The sequence below is a fragment of the Pristiophorus japonicus genome, chromosome 3 (genome assembly GCF_044704955.1).
Source record: "Pristiophorus japonicus isolate sPriJap1 chromosome 3, sPriJap1.hap1, whole genome shotgun sequence".
In the NCBI taxonomy this organism is placed as follows: domain Eukaryota; kingdom Metazoa; phylum Chordata; class Chondrichthyes; family Pristiophoridae; genus Pristiophorus; species Pristiophorus japonicus.
The window spans coordinates 123,807,234-123,827,872 of NC_091979.1; the positions used below are offsets into that span (position 1 = coordinate 123,807,234).

Sequence of the window (20,639 nt, forward strand, 5' to 3'; positions counted from 1 at the left end):
TGATGATCCCTAATTTAAGTTCATGCAAAGCGTTCCTTTAACAACTGCAGACGCAACAGCTTTGCGGCCGCGTAACTCCCACGGAGTATTGTTCTTCTGAGGGGGAGGGGAGGGGGTGGTAGGACCATGGTTATATCGCCAGGCTGGTCCTCCCAGAGGTCCTCACCAGCCTCCTCTTCCTCCTGCTCCTCGCCAGCTTGGTCTTCCATCTCCCCTCCTTCTGGAGGTGGACCTGCAGCCCCATCAGGCATTTGCTGTCCTCTCCTTATTGCTAGGATATGTAGCATTCAACACACCACAATAAACTCAGTGACCTGGTCAGGGTGGTAATGTAGGCTGCCACCAGAGTGGTCCAGCCAACTGAAGTGCTGCTTTAGGTCAGGGTGGTACTGTAGACTGCCACCAGAGTGGTCCAGGCATCTGAAGCACTGCTTCTTGATGATGTTCCGTGTTGCAATGTGGCTTTCGTTGGAACGTTTCTTTGCTTCAGTGACGGGATTACGCAGTGGGGTCATCAACCAGCTGGCAAGGCCATCCGACCGTGACCTTCTGGCTGATTGACAAATAGGTCAGGGATAGCACTCTCACGTAGGATGTACGCATCATGGATGCTGCCGGGAAATGTAGCATTAACTGTCAGAATGAGTTGTCTGTGGTCAACAACAAGCTACACATTTAGGGAGTGGAATCCCTTTCTATTACAAAACAACTCCACGTTCTGTAAAGGCGCTTTCAGAGATTTGTGCGTGCAGTCTATTGCCCTGTGCACTTTGGGGAAGTTTGCTATTCTGAAACCCAAAGCCCTCCCAGTGTGTGCCTCCCTGGTCATAGGGAAGCTTATAAAGTTCATTCTGTAAGTGTAAAGGGCTTCAGTCACCTGCCGAATGCAGCAGTGTGTGGCGTGCTGAGAAATACGACAGATGTCGCCAGCTGAAGCCTATAAGGATCCCGATGCGTAGAAGGCTAGTGCTGCAGTAACCTTTACCTCAACGGACAGTGCAGTTCTGATGGTGCCGGAAGGCTGCAAATCCCCCTTGATGAGCTCAGAAATCTCATCGATGACCTCCTTCCGGAAGCGCAGCCTCCTAAGACACGTATTTTCAGACAAATTAAGGTAAAATTGCTTTTCCAAGTACCTTCGTTGGCTGGATGCTCGCCTCCTCTGTCTCCTCTGTCTCTGTCTATGCATTACTCTGCCACCTCTTCGATTGATTCTTTCAGAAACCAGCGTGTGAGCAGTTACGAGTAACGGCATAGAAAGCATAGGCCCCATCACTAGCAATAATTTTTTTCACTTGTTATAAATGCATTTTTCAGTAAGAAATACCTAATGTACTAAGCTACAATTGTGCAATGAAATACAAGTATAAATCTGAGTCGATCTATCTGTAAAATAGCCTTAAATAACGAACAAGTATCTCAGCTACAGTTTTTTTGCTGCCACCTCCCTTCCTCTGAAATTCAAAATGGCGTCCGTAGTGCCCATTTCGATGAGGAAGGCCCAGGAAAAGCAACTATTATCCAGCGATGTTCTCGCGAGCGATCAGCCCGGTGAAGTGCCGGCGATTAGCCGAAAGTTGGGATGGGCGATGTGCGGGTGATCACCTCAGCGATCAATTCGGCGAAGTGAATCAAAACTTGGGGGCTTAATTTTCCGGCGATGTTTCTGGCCTAGTTTCCACTTTTTAGTCAAAATGGGCGATAGAGGTCCGTTTTGGGTGATATATGGGCGATGTGAAGTGGAAAGTCTAGCCCAATAACTACACACAACTTTCATCCATAAAATTACATATTATATTTATCTTTTAAAGGCTGATAAAATAATAATTATCTGTACTCATAACATGCATTTTAATTTTCTCATTATAGCATTTTACTTTAAAGTTTAAACCTCACTTATCCAGAACGACCCAATCGTCCAGAACCATTCCCGGCCACCGGGTGGTACATGCCCAGAACTCCGACATGAACAAATTGAAGTTCTTCCTCGCTGCTGACTCCCGCAATCACTGGCCTGACCCCACGATCCACCGCTTCCATGATATTTCTGCCGCACTCCCAGCCCCAAGCTAGCCAGCCCCGATATCCCCTTGCTCAGTACCTGTACCATCCAATTTATCAAAATCCACACAGATGTTGCGGGATTCAAGATACCAATGGAAATTGACACGGGCGCATCCGTGAGCATAGTACCGGAGTCACAATATTGCGACAAATTGCTTGATTTCCAACTGGAAAAATCCAAGATAGAGCTGCAAGGCTACTCGGGAGAGAACATTCCTGTGGTAAGTCGTATCACCGTACCGGTGAAATATAAAGATCAATTTCAGAACTTGCCTCTAATAGTAATGAAAGGAGACAAGCCGGCCTTACTAGGAAGAAATTGGTTGAGATCACTGAAGCTGGATTGGAGTAAGACTTTCTGGGTGGAAGCGAGATTTTCATCAACGGATGAGGTTATCAAGCAGTATCCGAAGCTGTTCTGCGAATCGGGCAGTCCGATCCAAGGCTTCAAGGCGAGTGTCAGTGTACGGAAGGACGCTAGATCAGTTTACTACAAGCCACGTTCCGTACCATATGCACTCAAGTAAAAAGTTGAGCAAGAACTCAAAAGACTAGAGACTGAGAACATTATTTGTAAGATAGATCGATGTAATTGGGCTACACCCAATGTTGTTGTACCAAAGTCCGATGGTAAGGTAAGATTGCGTGGTGATTATAAAGTAACCGTAAACCAGGTTCGAGAGGGTAATGTCCCCAATACATTGCCAAATATAGAAGAATTGTTCACAATAGTGACAGGTGGTCAGATCTTCTCAAAACTGGATCAAATGAATGCCTACTTACAGCTTGAACTAGATGAGGAGTCCAAGTCATGTTTGACTATAAATACTCATCTAAGCCTATATCAATTTAATAGGCTACTGTTTGGAGTGTCTTCAGCCCCTGCCATATTCCAAGGGATGATGAACCAGATTTTGAAAGGTATTGAAGGGGTAGTATGTTATTTGGATGACATGCTAATTTCAGCACCAAATAGGCAAATTCATAATAACATTTTGAATGAAGTCCTCAAACGGCTAGAGAAGCACAGAGTACGAGTGTCTGCTCGTAAGTGTGAGTTATTTCAAAACTCAGTGGAGTACTTAGGGTACAGAGTAGACAAAGATGGTTTACATCCAACCATGGAAAAATTGGATGCAATTAGAAATGCACCCACTCCCAGGAATGTCACTGAACTTCGTTCATTCTTGGGTCTTTTGAACTATTATGGGAAGTTCCTACCAAATTTGGCTACAGTATTACATCCACTGAATGAACTTTTGAAAAAACAGGCCCATTGGAAGTGGTCAAAAGAATGCGATACAGCATTCAAGGAGTGTAAAAGCAAATTGGCAGAGAGCACCATGTTAGTTCATTATGACATATCTAAGGAGATTAAGCTAGCATGTGATGCCTCTCCATATGGAGTTGGGGCAGTAATCTCTCATGTATTAAGTGGTGGGGAGGAGAGACCAATTGCTTTTGCTTCACGCACTCTCAGTTTGGCATTAATTTTTGGGGTAAAGAAGTTTCACAAATACTTGTATGGTCATAAGTTTACCATCGTTACGGACAATAAGCCCCTAACAGCAATCCTCCATCCTAAGTCCCCAGTTCCAACATAAGCTGCAGCCCGAATGCAGAGATGGGCTTTGATTTTGTCAGCATATACATATGATATTGAATACAGACGATCAGCTGATCACAGTAATGTTGATGTAATGTCTAGATTGCCTTCCCCATCACAAGTTACACCCGATAGGGAAGAAGTGTTTTATTTTTCATACTATGATGAACTGCCAGTCACAGCTGAAGAGATTGGTAGAGCAACCAAACGTGACCCAGTGATGTCAAAGGTGTATGAGTATATTGCAAATGGATGGCCAAACCAGGTAACAGACAGAGATACACATCCATTCTTCATTCATAGGAATGAATTATCAGTCAATAAAGATTGTATCATATGGGGTGCAAGAGTGGTTATACCAAATAAATTCAGATCCAAGTTATTAGGCGACCTCCATGATCAGCACCTAGGAATGTGTTTGACCAAAAGTTTTGCACGCAGTTATGATGGCTTCTTCATTAAGGAGGGAGAAGTGTAATGTCTGTAAGCTTGTAATGTTTGTAGCTCCACACTGTGGATGTGGACATAGTGTGTACTGCAAGTGCAGGGTTAATAATAAACAGAACCGGCAGATTTCCGGAGACATCCGAGAGAGCTGCCTGCCACGTTAGGAAGGTGTGTGTGCTTGTGCTCTGTGAATATATCACAGGAGAGCGGGGGTAGCAGGAAAGCAAAGAGATTGTGGGCAAGACTTGAGCAGGATGGGACCTGGGCAGGCTCGTCTGTTTCACATTGCCCCCTCTTCCCCCCCACCACACTGCCTCCCTCCCTCCTCCTCCCCCCTCCCCCGCCCCCCAGCCGCGCTCATGACCCTATCCCTGGCCGAGTGGCCTGCCGCTGCTTGCTGCCTTCGTGTACTTGCCGCTGTGTGCACTGCTGGAGGGCTCCCAGTGCTACCAAATGGGTAGGTGAGGTAGGAGCTTTTAATTTCTTATTTATTGATTTATTGATTTTTTATTTTTTTTATTTTTTATTTTTTATTCATTGATTGATTGATTGATTGATTGATCATTTATTATTGATGATGGTTCTTTATTTTTAAAAGTGAAGGTGTTTAGTACTCTCTCTTCCCTTCCCTTCCCGCTCCCACGCCCCACCCCCCCGCCCCTCCTCCCCCAATCTCTGGCTAGCTGCGCAGATTTCTTAACTCTACACAAGGTTTTTCGTGGTGTACAAAAGTGGACACTTACTCTGTTCTAAGTTAGCTTGGTGTAACTATTCACAGTTTAACTTGCAAACCAGGCGTAAGTGGCTGGACATGCCTCCTTTTGAAAAAAAACTGAACTAAAACAAAACTAAATTAACTCACTAGAACTGGAGCAAACTAAATGTAGAGAATTGCAATTTCTAGGATACTCCAAAAAAAAGTAGTTGCTCCAAAAAAATAGGAGCAAATCCAGTTGAAACTTGGGCCCTATAAAACTATTTTAAGTCAAAGACGATATCCTGTCATAACGGTAAGCAATTCTTACCCACGTCATCTTCATATTGGGCTACTAATACGAAGATCACTTGATTACTTACACATCATTTCCTGTTCAATAATAAATGTTTGTAAAAAGATCAGAGGTAAACGGAGTGTTCAAGGTCATCAAGTGATCTTATTAGTAGCCCACTGAGGAGGAAGTGGGTAAGAACGCACTGTGTGTGTACATTTCCAATGAACTACCTGTTAAGTTTAGATACATTTTGCAAAGGTCAGAATCAATCTATCCAGTGACACATTCAATTGCGGGGAATTAGACATGACTCAAACAACAGTTTTAAAACAGTTGATGCTACAATCCTTTAAATGCTAATGAGAATAGCTATAAAATATTTGTAAAATGTAAACCACTAGGGCCCGAAATTCATGGAATGCGATTTTGGTGAAAAAACACCTACATTCCGCCGACAGACCACTTGGCGGAATATTCATAATTGACATACGTCTGTTGTGTAGGACCAACTGCATACTGCCCAAAAAGTCCGATTTACATCGCATACCACCAACATATCACCGGAGCTGCATACTTTTGCGCGATGTTAAGTGGGCGGGAATGGCCGGAGTGCTCAGAGCCGCAATTTTAAAGTCAGGAACAGTCAGCTAAAGCAGCACCTCTGTATTACTGAGGTGAACAGTGACTTTACAGTGTGATTTATAGTGGAAAAAGTAATTTTGTTGGTACTGAGTAACTTATTAAGATCAAAGACATTTTAGTTATATTTTTTCATTGAAAAATATTCTGGAGATTTAAACGGAATGGGACCTGTATTATCTCAGCCTGAATTGCTGACTACTTGTCTAATGCAGGATCCAGATGTGAGAAGGTTTATTGAGCAGAGTTATCAGGGTAATGGAGGACTTCGCAGACTGATGAGGAGGAGGCCTTACCCACAAAGGATTTTCAGGGAGAAGCGCTCATACTTGGACCTGACCGATCGACAGTGCATTCGAAGGATGCGCTTCCGAAAAGAGCTGATCAATGAGATTTTCCAGCTTATTAAAGCAGACCTGCAGCCCAGTACCAGCAACATTACTGCACTCTGTATCGAGATGAAGGTATTGGCAGCAATTTCCTTTTATGCATGTGGCTCTTTTCAGACATCAGCTATCGACATGTGCTGCATTTCTCAGCACGCTACTCATCGGTTCATTCGACAGGTAACCAAAGCACTGTATGCATGCCGGATGGAATTTATAAACTTCCCAATGACCAGGGAGGCACAGAGTGAGAGGGCTTTGGGATTTGCACGCATTGCCGGCTTTCCCATGGGATTTCACTCCCTTAACGTGCAGTTCGTATGCGACATAGAAACATAGAAAATAGGTGCAGGAGCAGGCCATTCGGCCCATCGAGCCTGCACCGCCATTCAATGAGTTCATGGCTGAACATGCAACTTCAGTACCCCATTCCTGCTTTCTCGCCATACCCCTTGATTCTCCTAGTAGTAAGGACTACATCTAACTCCTTTTTGAATATATTTAGTGAATTGGCCTCGACAACTTTCTGTGGTAGGGAATTCCACAGATTCACCACTCTCTGGGTGAAGAAGTTTCTCCTCATCTCGGTCCTAAATGGCTTACCCCTTATCCTTAGACTGTGACCCCTGGTTCTGGACTTCCCAAACATTGGGAACATTCTTCCTGCATCTAACCTGTCTAAACCCGTCAGAATTTTAAACGTTTCTATGAGATCCCCTCTCATTCTTCTGAACTCCAGTGAATACAAGCCCAGTTGATCCAGTCTTTCTTGATATGTCAGTCCTGCCATCCTGGGAATCATTCTGGTGAACCTTCGCTGCACTCCCTCAATAGCAAGAATGTCCTTCCTCAAGTTAGGAGACCAAAACTGGACACAATACTCCAGGTGTGGCCTCACCAAGGCACTGTACAACTGTAGTAACACCTCCCTGCCCCTGTACTCAAATCCCTTCGCTATGAAGGCCAACATGCCATTTACTTTCTTAACCACCTGCTGTACCTGCATGCCAACCTTCAATGACTGATGTACCATGACACCCAGGTCTCGTTGCACCTCCCCTTTTCCTAATCTGTCGCCATTCAGATAATAGTCTGTCTCTCTGTTTTTACCACCAAAGTGGATAACCTCACATTTATCCACATTATACTTCATCTGCCATACATTTGCCCACTCACCTAACCTATCCAAGTCACTCTGCAGCCTCATAGCAACCTCCACGCAGCTCACACTGCGACCCAACTTAGTGTCATCTGCAAATTTGGAGATACTACATTTAATCCCCTCGTCTAAATCATCAATGTACAATGTAAACAGCTGGGACCTCAGTACAGAACCTTGCGGTACCCCACTAGTCACTGCCTGCCATTCTGAAAAGTACCCATTTACTCCTACTCTTTGCTTCCTGTCTGACAACCAGTTCCCAATCCACATCAGCACACTACCCCCAATCCCATGTGCTTTAACTTTGCACATTAATCTCTTGTGTGGGACCTTGTCGAAAGCCTTCTGAAAGTCCAAATACACCACATCAACTGATTCTCCCTTGTCCACTCTACTGGAAACATCCTCAAAAAATTTCAGATTTGTCAAGCATGATTTCCCTTTCACAAATCCATGCTGACTTAGACCTATCATGTCACCTCTTTCCAAATGCGCTGCTATGACATCCTTAATAATTGATTCCATCATTTTACCCACTACCGATGTCAGGCTGACCGGTCTATAATTCCTTGTTTTCTCTCTCCCTCCTTTTTTTAAAAAATGGGGTTACATTGGCTACCCTCCACTCCATAGGAACTGATCCAGAGTCCATGGAATGTTGGAAAATGACTGTCAATGCATCCGCTTTTCCAAGGCCACCTCCTTAAGTACTCTGGGATGCAGTCCATCAGGCCCTGGGGATTTATCAGCCTTCAATCCCATCAATTTCCCCAACACAATTTCCCGACTAATAAGGATTCCCCTCAGTTCCTCCTTCTTACTAGACCCTCTGACCCCTTTTATATCCGGAAGGTTGTTTGTGTCCTCCTTAGTGAATACCGAACCAAAGTACTTGTTCAATTGGTCTGCCATTTCCTTGTTCCCAGTTATGACTTCCCCTGATTCTGACTGCAGGGGACCTACGTTTGTCTTTACTAACCTTTTTCTCTTTACATATCTATAGAAGCTTTTGCAGTCCATTTTAATGTTCCTTGCAAGCTTCCTCTTGTACTCTATTTTCCCTGCCCTAATCAAACCCTTTGTCCTCCTCTGCTGAGTTCTAAATTTCTCCCAGTCCCCGGGTTCGCTGCTATTTCTGGCCAATTTGTAGGCCACTTCCTTGGCTTTAATACTATCCCTGATTTCCCTTGATAGCTACGGTTGAGCCACCTTCCCTTTTTTATTTTTACGCCTGACAGGGATGTACAATTGTTGTAGTTCATCCATGCGGTCTCTAAATGTCTGCCATTGCCCATCCACTGTCAACCCCTTAAATATCATTTGCCAATCTATCCTCGCCAATTCACGTCTCATACCTTCAAAGTTACCCTTCTTTAAGTTCTGGACCATGGTCTCTGAATTAACTGTTTCATTCTCCATCCTAATGCAGAATTCCACCATATTATGGTCACTCTGCCCCAAGAGGCCTCGCACAACGAGATTACTAATTAATGCTCTCTCATTACACAACACCCAGTCTAAGATGGCCTCCACCCTAGTTGGTTCCTCGACATATAGAAAACCATCCCTTATGCACTCCAGGAAATCCTCCTCCACCGTATTGTTTCCAGTTTGTTTAGCCCAATCTATATGCATATTAAAGTCACCCATGATAACTGCTGCACCTTTATTGCATGCACCCCTAATTTCCTGTTTGATGCCCTCCCCAACATCACTACTACTGTTTGGAGGACTATACACAACTCCCACTAACGTTTTCTGCCCCTTGGTATTCCGTAGCTCCACCCATACCGATTCCACATCATCCACGCTAATGTCTTTCCTTACAATTGCATTAATTTCCTCTTTAACCAGCAACGCCACCCTGCCTCCTTTTCCTTTCTGTCTATCCTTCCTAAATGTTGAATACCCTTGGATGTTGAGTTCCCAGCCTTGGTCACCCTGCAGCCATGTCTCCGTGATGCCAACCACATCGTATCCATTAACTGCTATCTGCACAGTTAATTCGTCCACCTTATTCCAAATACTCCTCGCATTGAGGCACAGAGCCTTCAGGCTTGCCTTTTTAACACACTTAGACCCTTTAGAATTTTGCTGCAAAGTGGCCCTTTTTGTTTTTTGCCTTGGGTTTCTCTGCCCTCCACTTGTACTCATCTCCTTTCTGTCTTTTGCTTCTGTCTCCATTTTGTTTCCCTCTGTCTCCCTGCATTGGTTCCCATCCCCCTGCTATATTAGTTTAACTCCTCCCCAACAGCACTAGCAAACACTCCTCCTAGGACATTAGTTCCGGTCCTGCCTAGGTGTAGACCGTACGGTTTGTACTGGTCCCACCTCCCCCAGAACCGGTTCCAATGCCCCAGGAATTTCAATCCCTCCCTGCTGCACCACTGCTCAAGCCACGTATTCATCTGAGCTATCCTGCGATTCCTACTCTGACTCGCATGTGGCACTAGTAGCAATCCCGAGATGACTACTTTTGAGGTCCTACTTTTTAATTTAGCTCCTAGCTCCTTAAATTCGTCTCGTAGGACCTCATCCCATTTTTTACCTATATCGTTGGTACCAATGTGCACCATGACAACTGACTGTTCATCCTCCCTTTTCAGAATGTCCTGCACCCACTCCGAGACATCCTTGACCCTTGCACCAGGGAGGCAACTTACCATCCTGGAGTCTCGGTTGCGGCCGCAGAAACGCCTATCTATTCCCCTTACAATTGAATCCCCTATCACTATCGCTCTCCCACTCTTTTTCCTGCCCTCCTGTGCAGCAGAGCCAGTCATGAACTTGACTGCTGCTGCTCCCCCCTGATGAGTCATGCCCCTCAACAGTACTCAAAGCGATGTATCTGTTTTGCAGGGGGATGACCGCAGGGGATCCCTGCACTACCTTCCTTGCACTGCTCTTCCTGTTGGTCTTCCATTCCCTATCTGGCTGTGGACCCTTTACCTGCAGTAAGACCAACTCACTAAACGTGCTATTCACGTCATTCTCAGCATACACATTCTCGACCATACACAGTGCATAATGGCAGTGAATGGCAACGTGCCAGGGAGCATCCATGATGCGCACATCTTGCGTGAGAGCACTGTGTCTGACCTGTTGAAGTCTGAGCCACAAGGTAAATGTTGGATGCTGGGGGGCAAAAGGTACGACCTCTCCACCTGGCTTTTGACCCCCCTGCAGAACCCTCAGACAGAAGCCGAGCAACGATATAATAAGAGCCATATAGCCACACGTAATATTATTGAAAAGACAATTGGAGTGCTGAAGCAGCACTTTCGATGCTTGGACCACTCGGGAGGCAGGCTGCAATACCACCCTGAGCAGGTCACTCAGTTCACAGTGGTGTGCTGCATGTTGCATAATTTAGCAACATCCTAAATGTGTGCACAATGGCTGTGGCCATTCTGACCTCTCCTCCTTCCATGAAGTGGAACTCTGACCATTCTAATGCCTGCCCTCAGCAAGGCCTCAGTTTTCTCACCACCTCACCGAAGGGCGCTGCTCAGCGCTGAGCTTATGGTCGCATCCCGCCATTGGCAACTAGGCTCATACAGCAGTGCCTGGTCTCCAGTCATCTTGGACCCCCTTGCCACTAGACCAAGACCTTGCTCAGCTAAGCCCGTGTGGTAGCCAGTGTGCAACGACCACCTCACTTTAAAAGAACTCATGCACAGGCATCTTCCACCCTTCAAAATGAAGTTCAGGACCTGGAACATCAGGACCCACATGGACAACTCCAACAACGACAGACCGGAAAACCACACCACCATCGTTGCCTAAGAACTTAGATGCTTCAATGTCGACATCGCTACCCTAAGCAAGACCCGGTGGGCAGGGGAAGGCCAGCTCAAAGAAGAAGGTGGAGGTTACACCTTCTTCCGGAAAGGCAAACCAGAGGAAGTACACCGCCTCCATGGAGTTGGTTTTGCCATCAAAAACGAGCTGGTCGACCGCTTCAGAGAACCCCCCTGCGGTCTCATGACTCTCCGGCTCACCCTATCCTGGAACCAGTGCGCCACAGTTATCAGTGCGAATGCCCCAACACTCGATGCAACAGATGAGGCCAAAGAGGTATTCTACTCCAGCCTCGAACAATCCCTGTCCCGCATCCCTATGGACAACAAACTGATCCTCCTCAGCGACTTCAACGCCAGTGTCGGGAAGGACACAGACCTCTGGGGAGGCGTGATCTGCAGAGATGGGGTAGGGAAAACCAACTCCAGCGGTACCCTGCTCCTGACAAAATGCCTGGAACACGACCTTGTCAACACCAACACATTGTTCCACCAGAGGGACAATAGCAAGGCATCGTGGCAACACCCTCGCTCCAAGCACTGGCACCTGCTCAACTTTGTCATCGTTCGAGCGAGGGACCGCAAGGATGTGCGCATCACCCATGCCATGACAGGAGCCGACGAATACTAGACGGACCACCGCCTAATCCGTTCCGTCATCAACATTATTATAGCCCCAAAGCGACGACGGCAACAGAAGCAATGCTGCAGAAAAATCAACACCGGGGCACTCAAAGACCCAGCTAAGAGAACCCTATACAGCCAGCGCCTCACTGCCAACCTGGCGACGCTCGATGACCCTGAGATGCAGAGTGCCCACAACGCTTGATGTGCCCTCCAGGCCACCATAATCACATCTCCCAGTATGCTCTCCTCCTTCCAGATGAGAGAGATGAGGTCATGCATATGTGCCAATATTGCCTCCCCGTCACCTTTAGTGCCTCAGTGAGGATTCATCTACTCCTGAAGCCTTGATGTTCTTGAGCTGATGGATGGCCTTTTCTACCTCGTGCAGGGCTGGGGTTTTGCTGAGATGGTGACGGGTAGCATGCGAAGAGATGCTCTGTCACTCAACCAGGAAACACTAGGATTGGTTTGATGAGAATGACCAGGACATCCAGGAGCAAATAAATCGCAAGCGCAGGGCATTTTTGAACTTAAAGCAACAATCCAACTCGTGAGCAGCAAAACAGCTCTACAGACAGCAGAAGGCAGAGATTCAACAAAAAACCCGTGACCTAAAGAATAGATGGTGGAGAAAGCACAGGAGATTCAGCAGCTGGTCGACAGCCATGACGTGCGAGGATTCTTCACTGCAGACAAGTCCACCTATGGCCCAAGCATCCAAGGCCCCACCTCACTGCTGGCCAAGAACGAGGAGACACTCAAGGATATCGAGGCAGTCAGGGCCTGCTGGAAGGAGCACTTTGAAGATCTTCTTAATCGAGACTCTGCCTTTAACATGAGTGTACTCGACTCCATCCCTCAGCATGCTACCTGCCACCATCTCAGCAAAACCTCAGCCCTGCACGTGGTAGAAAAGGTCATCCATCAGCTCAAGAACAAAAAGGCTAGAGGAGCAGATGGAATCCCTGCTGAGGCACTAAAGTATGGCGAGGAGGCAATATTGGCACAAATGCATGACCTCATCTCTCTCATCTGGAAGGAAGAGAGCATGCCGGGAGATGTGAGAGATGCAGTAATCGTGACCGTCTTTAAAAAAGGGGACAAGTCCGACTGTAGCAACTACAGAGCAATCTCCCTGTTGTCAGCCACTGGGAGAGTCATTGCTAGAGTCCTCCTCAACCGTCTTCTCCCTGTGGCTGAGGAGCTCCTCCCGGAGTCACAATGCGAATTCCGTCCACTACGGGGTACAACAGACATGATCTTCATGGCGCGATAACTGCAAGAGAAATGCACCAACCCTTATACATGGCCTTCTTTGACCTCACAAAGGCCTTTGATACTGTTAACTGCGAGAGACTATGGAGCACCCTCCTCCATTTCAGCTGCCCCCAAAAGTTTGTCGGCATCCTCCACCTGCTCCACGACGACATGCAAGCCGTGATTCTGACCAATGGATCCACCACAGGCCCAATCCACATCCGGACCACGGTTAAGCAGGGCTGAGTCATCGCGCCAACCCTCTTCTCGATCTTCCTTGCTGCAGTGCTCCATCGCACACTCAACAAGCTCCCCACTGGAGTGGAACTAAACTACAGAACCAGTTGGAACCTGTTCAATCTTCGTCGCCTCCAGACCAGGTCCAAGACCGGCCCATCCTCTGTCGTCGAACTACAGTATGCAAACGACGCTTGCGTCTGCGCACATTCAGAGGCTGAACTCCAAGCCATCGTCAACATCTTCACCGAGGCATACGAAAGCATGGGCCTTACACTAAACATCCATAAGACAGAAGTCCTCCATCAAACTGACCCCGCCACACAGCACTGTCCCTCAGTCATCAAGATCCATGGAGCGGTCCTGGACAACGTGGACCACTTTCCATACCTCGGGAGCCTATTATCAGCAAGGGCAAACATCAACGGAGAGGTCCAACACCGCCTCCAGTGCGCCAGTGCAGCCTTCGGTCCCCTGAGGAAGAGAGTGTTCGAAGATCAGGCCCTCAAATCTAACACCAAGCTCATGGTCTACAGGACAGTAGTGATACCCGCCCTCCTGTATGGCTCAGAAACATGGACCATCTACAGTAGACACCTCAAATCGCTGGAGAAATACCACCAACGATGTTTCCACAGGATCCTGCAAATCCTCTGGAAGGATAGACGCACCAACATCAATGCTTTCGATCAGGCCAGCATCTCAGCATCGAAGCACTGACCACACTCGAACAGCTCCGTTGGGTGGGCCACAATGTCCGCATGCCCGACACAAGACTCCCAAAGCAAGTGCTCTACTCGGAACTCCTAGATTGCAGGCGATCCCCAGGTGGGCAGAGGAAACATTTCAAGGACACCCTCAAAGCTTCCTTTAATAAAATGAATCATCCCCACCAACACCTGGGAATCTCTGGCCAAAGACCGCCTTAAGTGGAGGAAGAGCATTTGGGAGGGCGCTGAGCACCTTGAGTTTCATTGCCGAGAGCATGCAGAAAAAAAGAGCAGGCAGTGAACGGAGCATGTGGCAAACCAGACTCCCCACCCACCCTTTCCTTCAACGACTGTCTGTCCCACCTGTGGCAAAGACTGTAATTCTCGTATTGGACTGTACAGTCACCTGAGAACTCACCTTTAGAGTTGAAGCAAGTCTTCCTTGATTTTGAGGGACTGCCTATGATGATGAATTTAGCAATCATGTGGGGACAGGAATTGCCACAGTGGATTGCAGGACCACCTGAGGAGAGAGTGCAAGAGACGGAGGGGGAAGAAGAGGAAAATGAGGGGGAGGAGGATGAGGAGGAGCTTCCAGATGAACCCACGGCACCACCTCCCCGCCAGCCCCACAACACCACAACGTTGTCGTGTTCGAGGACAGTAAATGGTATTTTGTTGTACTTGTTCATTGAATAATTTAAGTTTGAGAAAAGTTTAAAAGTATATGCCACTGTAAAATTGTTACGGCAGCAACTGATAAATGAACGCTTTGCTTGAATGTGGAGAGCTGCATTTTGGGACCCTGATGACTGTTACCCCAAAGGTTTGACACTGTACAAGAGTGGTTAAATTCAATTCAAATGTTTATGTAAAAATGTCAAAAATATACAACAATTTTAAAACTTATAACTCTAAAATTACTGTAACAACTTTAACAACTTTAATAACAACTTGAACAAACTTTTCTCAAACTTCAATTATTCAATGAGCAAGTACAACAAAATACCATTAACTGTCCTCGAACACGACAACGACCTCGTGCTTCACCGCCGTTGGGACTATTTCTTACTTCCGCCCTTCCCTTTCCCACTGCCCCTGAGCCCAGACCTCCCCGTGGTGGTACCAAGCCGACGTGCAGCACCGCACCCAGAGTGCTGTTGCTGTCGTTGGGGGTCAGACATTGCAGAGGCAATAAAGGGAGCCTCAGAAGAAGCTCGTGATGTGGAAGGCATGGCTTCAGGGCTGGAAGATACAGGCAGCTCCCCAGCCTTAGGTGCTGTCGACCTGACTACTACGGCACGGGGATGTCCCGATACTGTCGACTGCCGCATGGCACCAACGGAGTCAGCAGTTGGCTCCATCGCGGTGATTAGACACGACATATCCTCCAATTGCCGTTCTGATAGAGCCGCGATGTTTGCGGCTATCATAGCCATGGCCTTGAGCAGCTCTCGACCTATGTTGATGCTGGCCTGTGACAGACGCACCATGATTTAGTGCACACCTATCTGTCGTGCAGCAACCAACCTTTCCTGCACCAACCTCCGTCGCTGCGGCAAAGACACTGCAACACTGGTTGGTCACACAGAATCAGAGGAGCCATGGGGGAATCCCTTGAATACAGACTCGGTGGTGGAGGATGTTCCACCTGGCCCTGGTATGCCCTCCTCCATCTCCACTCCTACTTCCACCTCCACTGGCTCCAGGATCAGTGGCTCTTCCTCTTCCTCTTCGTCTTCATCAACTCTGCCAGTGGTGAAGTCAGGAGAGGGCTGGGTGACGCCAGAGGTGGAGGCTGTGGGTCTGTCGTCTGGTCTCTCTGTGTCAGTGTGGGATATTAAATAAATTGGGGAGAATCTATAATATGAGCTGACCCTTGGACGAAATGGGCACGATCAACCAAATGGCCTGTTCTTGTTCTATCGTTTTAAGTTCTTGTTATAAATTAATTTTAAAGGTACAGTATTGAAAAGCATATAAAGGCCAAGACAAAATGCTAGAAAAAAAATCTGTCAACCAATAATTCACTTCACTTTATTAAATGCATAAATTAATAATCACACCATTTGAATAACATGCAAAGTTCTTCAATGGGGTTTCCTAACAAAATTAAGGAAATGGTTTTATTAAAAGGTATAGATTTTTTTGGATTAGATTTTTTATACCTTTTCAAAATGATCATCAAAGGAAGTGATTAGTTGCTGTGTCTTTAAAGCCAATTCTTTATGTGCAAAGCATTGTCCAGTCAGCTGGTCTACTCTCTGTTGAATGTAGCCAATCATCTCCTGAATTCCAATGGCTCTGAAACTAAACACAGAGACAGCTGCTGATATATCTCCATATCCAATAAAGGGACTGAGAGAGCATAAAACGAATTCAGAATAGACACATAATAAAAATAGTCAGTCATCAGTAACCGATACCACTGCCACGAAAAGCAAATCATCCTTCTGACCTTGCAAATTTCAGCATTTGAAAACTCTCACATGCCAACATTTAACAGGAACTGCCTTTCAGAATTTTTAAATCTTCCTTGAAATTATCTTAAATTATCATTTAAAATGAAATATACATTTTTTGCAAGAATAGTTTACTGTATTAAGTTTTGCTTTGCATCACAAAAATAATTAAAAACAACAATTGGGTATTTTCCTATGTTCATGTTTGTACTTTAGTTTCTAAAATAATTTAACAACTTTTTATGTTAACTCTAAATTTCTAAAATAATATATGCTAAATGTTAGTTACACAGTGGCCCAGAAATCCCAGTCAGCTGCTTTCCGCGGGCAATCGGATAAAAACTTTAAAAAAATGCGCACTTACCTTATCCTGCTGCACCCACGGCGAGATCAAAGTCCTGAGGCCTCCTCTGACTGCGTGTCGCAGTGCGTGCACGTTGAGACATGTGCAGGTCTGGAGCTGGAGTCACATGGCTCTGGGCAGCCAATCAGGTATAGTATGTCTTCATTCATAATAATGGGAAATCCGTAAGTTGGAGTTCCCAATATTATGAATGAGAAACAGCCCCAAAACACACAAAACCAATAATAAAAATTAGAAAAAATACACCACATATTTTTATTAATTTAAATTAAAGTTGTTTATGTACTTAAAAAATTTATATATTTTTAAAGATTTTAAATTATGGTTTAAAATAAACTTACCATAGTGGGGAGGGTTTTTAACAATAAAATGTGTTTTTATTATTTTGTTTTTAAATGTTTTTGTATATTTTAAAACCCTTACGCCTGTAAAAGTAGGCTGTGCGCCTACTTTTATCAGGTGCAAGAGTGTTAAGGACATTTGCTGGGCAAGGTATGGGTAAATACCGCAATCTTGCCCTTGCAAACGTCCTCGCTCCCAAGATATGGAAGATCTGTCAAGCTCCAGCTTGACAGATCGGAAAAGCTGGTTTTCAGCGCATGCGCATTGTGCACTGAAAACAGGCTTTTGTGATGCCTTCCCTGGTCCGTAGACACTCAGTATGGACCCGGGAGGCTGGAATTTCTGTCCCCATTAGTTTTGTTATCTAAGTAGTCCTAGTGCTGCCACCTATGGACAGTTTATATATGGACATTTGAAGCCTTTCCAGCTCCACGAGAAGTTATGATTTATAGCCTTCTGAAAAGACTGAAAACATCACAGGCTCATATTAGAATGGCAGATAAATACGGTAAATAGGTCTCTAAATCAACTGATTGATTGATTGAGATCTTGCTCAGTGTTTATGGGAGTATTGAAGTAAGCTTTTAGTGCAAATTAAATTGAAGATTGAAAATTGTATTAAGCAGGTTAACAGATCTTTAACAGATTCCTTTTATCAGCGAAGATGAACTATCCAAAACCTGGAAATTAAGCTGCAGTGCACCTGATGAAACTTGCAAAAAGGCCTGCTTTTATCAGTGTAAGACTTTTAAAGGACAAAAAAATATTTTTTTCAATAATTTAAACATTTAAAATCCTGTTAAATAAGGAAAGTTTATTTTTTGACCCTTAAAATAGTTAATTTATTTTTCAAAAAATTAAATTCCTGTTTTAAATAATTAATTAAATTCCATTTTGATTAATTTTAAATGTGTGATTTATATATTTTAAGTGTTTGTGTGTTTTGGGGGGTATTCCCATTCATACTTATGGTGATTCCAAATCATCATAAGTATGAATGAGAATATTCCTACTTGGATTGGTTGGGCCGGCCCATGTGATCCCAGGGACGTGTACGAGGCACCTAAATCCCTGGGATATGTGGGCCTCTATGCAGGCCTAGGACCAGAAGTCTCTGAACCCCCCTGGACCACCAGATAAACTCGTAGAAATTTTTCAGGTCAGAGGCATCCGCCCACAGGAAGCCTTCAATCGCAATTTCTGGGCCATTGTGTTTCATGGACACATGAATATATCAAGCAATTCAGCAACAACTAAATTTCAATGTCAAATTAAAAGTTTATATCATCAGTTTTCACGTACTGCTGTAATGTTCTAAATGGTTAGGAACCACAAATACCACCAGAATGGTAATGTGCAAATAGCATGCAATTTCTGCACATTATTTAGAGCCAGGTGGAGATTCAGATGATGTGTTGAAAGCACTTTAGTGATGGGATTGGAAGGATTGCATGTAGGTAAAATTTAACCAAATGCAAACAAATAAAAGGAATAACTTTAAAGTCTTAGGATAAGCTCAGAAAGTATTTCAACCCATTGATAACAAGGATTTCAGGGCAGATGGCTAAGAAGTAACAGGCAAAAAATTAAGTGAAAGGTGACTCAAAGTGCAGGCCAAAGTCTGTAAAAGTCAGATAACAAGGCGGTGAAGGATAGAATTCTTCAGAAACTTAAAAGCCTTTAGTTGCAGAGACATACATTACATACCATGCACTCAACTTTTTCTCCCCAGGCTGCTACATGAACATGAGAGTGTCCCCAATTAATACCCACCACCTGAATACAATTAACAGAGAATCTGCAGGTAAGTCGAGGTTGCAGCCCCTGTTTTATTATTTAAAGGGGCTGCTCCTGAAATTCTGGCTGCACTTCAGTCCCACACTCCTGATCTTTGGGCACCCTGTGCGGAGGGGAGCGGGTAGGTCCGAGGGCCTCCTCGTAGGACTGCTCCTGGGCACGGCCAAGGGTGCCATCAGCCGGTCCAGGCAGCGGGCGGTCGAGGGGGTCATTCAACCTGACTGCCTGCCTCTCTTCCGCACGTCCATCTGGGCCAGGGTGTCCTTGGAGATGGAGCACGTGGTGTCCACCGGTACGCTCGCGGCCTTCCGCGAGAGGTGGGCACCGGAGGGACTGGAGTGCATCATCACGCCCGGCAACCAAATTTTAATTTGATTTTATGTTTTAAAGTTTAATTTATTTTAATTGCCGGTGTTGTTTTAGTGTCCCCCTCCCCTTTTGTAGGGGGCACTTGGAGAAAAAAATATATATATGATTTTAGTGCCCAAAAAAAAAACTTTAAAAAAAACATTAAAAAACCCACAAAAAAAGGGCCTTGTAAATGTTTGGTGCGTCCCCCAGATCGGGGAGCCACGATTTAATGTTTTTCATTTCCTCCCAAAAGAGTTCTGCAGGTAAGTGATTGTGCCACAGCACTTGGCCCCATTTGATTGTTGCTGAACTGGAGACAGCTGTTACCTACTTTCCACTCCATGCAATATCCCCATAGATCAATGGTAGCTAATGTAACACCACTTTTTAAAAAAGGAGGGAGAGAGAAAACGGGTAATGATAGACCGGTTAGCCTGACATCAGTAGTGGGGAAAATGTTGGAATCAATTAATAAAGATGAAATAGCAGCGCATTTGGAAAGCAGTGACAGGATCAGTCCAAGTCAGCATGGATTTATGAAAGGGAAATCATGCTTGACAAATCTTCTAGAATTTTTTGAGGATGTAACTACCAGAGTGGACAAGGGAGAAGCAGTGGATGTGGTGTATTTGGACTTTCAAAGGGCTTTTGAGAAGAGATTGGTATGCAAAATTAAAGCACATGGTATTGGGGTAATGTACTAACGTGGATAGAGAACTGGTTGGCAGACAGGAAGCAGAGAGTCGGGATAAACGGGTCCTTTTCAGAATGGCAGGCAGTGACTAGTGGGGTGCCGCAGGGCTCAGTGCTGGGACCCCAGCTAGTTACAATATACATCAATGATTTAGATGAAGGAATTGAGTGTAATATCTCCAGGTTTGCAGATGACACTAAGCTGGGTGGTGGTGTAAGCTGTGAGGAGGACACTAAGAAGCTGCAGGGTGACTTGGACAGGTTAGGTGAGTGGGCAAATGCATGGCAGATGCAGTATAATGTGGATGAATGTGAGGTTATCCACTTTGGTGGCAAAAACACGAAGGCAGAATATTATCTGAATGGCGGCAGATTAAGAAAAGGGGAGGTGCAACGAGACCTGGGTGTCATGGTACATCAGTTATTGAAAGTTGGCATGCAGGTGCAGCAGGTGGTGAAGAAGGCAAATGGCATGTTGGCCTTCATAGCTAGGGGATTTGAGTATAAGAGCAGGGAGCTCTTATTTGCAGTTGTACAGGGCCTTGGTGAGGCATCACCTGGAATATTGTGTTCCGTTTTGGTCTCCTAATCTGAGGAAGGACGTTCTTGCTGTTGAGGGAGTGCAGCAAAGGTTCACCAGACTGAATCCCGGGATGATAGGGCTGACATATGAGGAGAGACTGGATCAACTGGACCTGTATTC

General features: G+C 45.4%; 1 protein-coding gene across 5 annotated transcripts in view; it reads right to left on the reverse strand.

Moving 5' to 3' along the window:
* ccdc141 (coiled-coil domain containing 141) overlaps positions 1–20,639 on the reverse strand; it is a 320,905-nt gene that overhangs the window by 140,896 nt on the left and 159,370 nt on the right. For all 5 annotated transcript variants that reach the window (XM_070875793.1, XM_070875794.1, XM_070875795.1 and 2 more), the window contains exon 9: positions 16,096–16,237. In XM_070875793.1, coding sequence (XP_070731894.1) covers positions 16,096–16,237 — 142 coding nt within the window. The remainder of the gene's footprint in view (positions 1–16,095; positions 16,238–20,639) is intronic.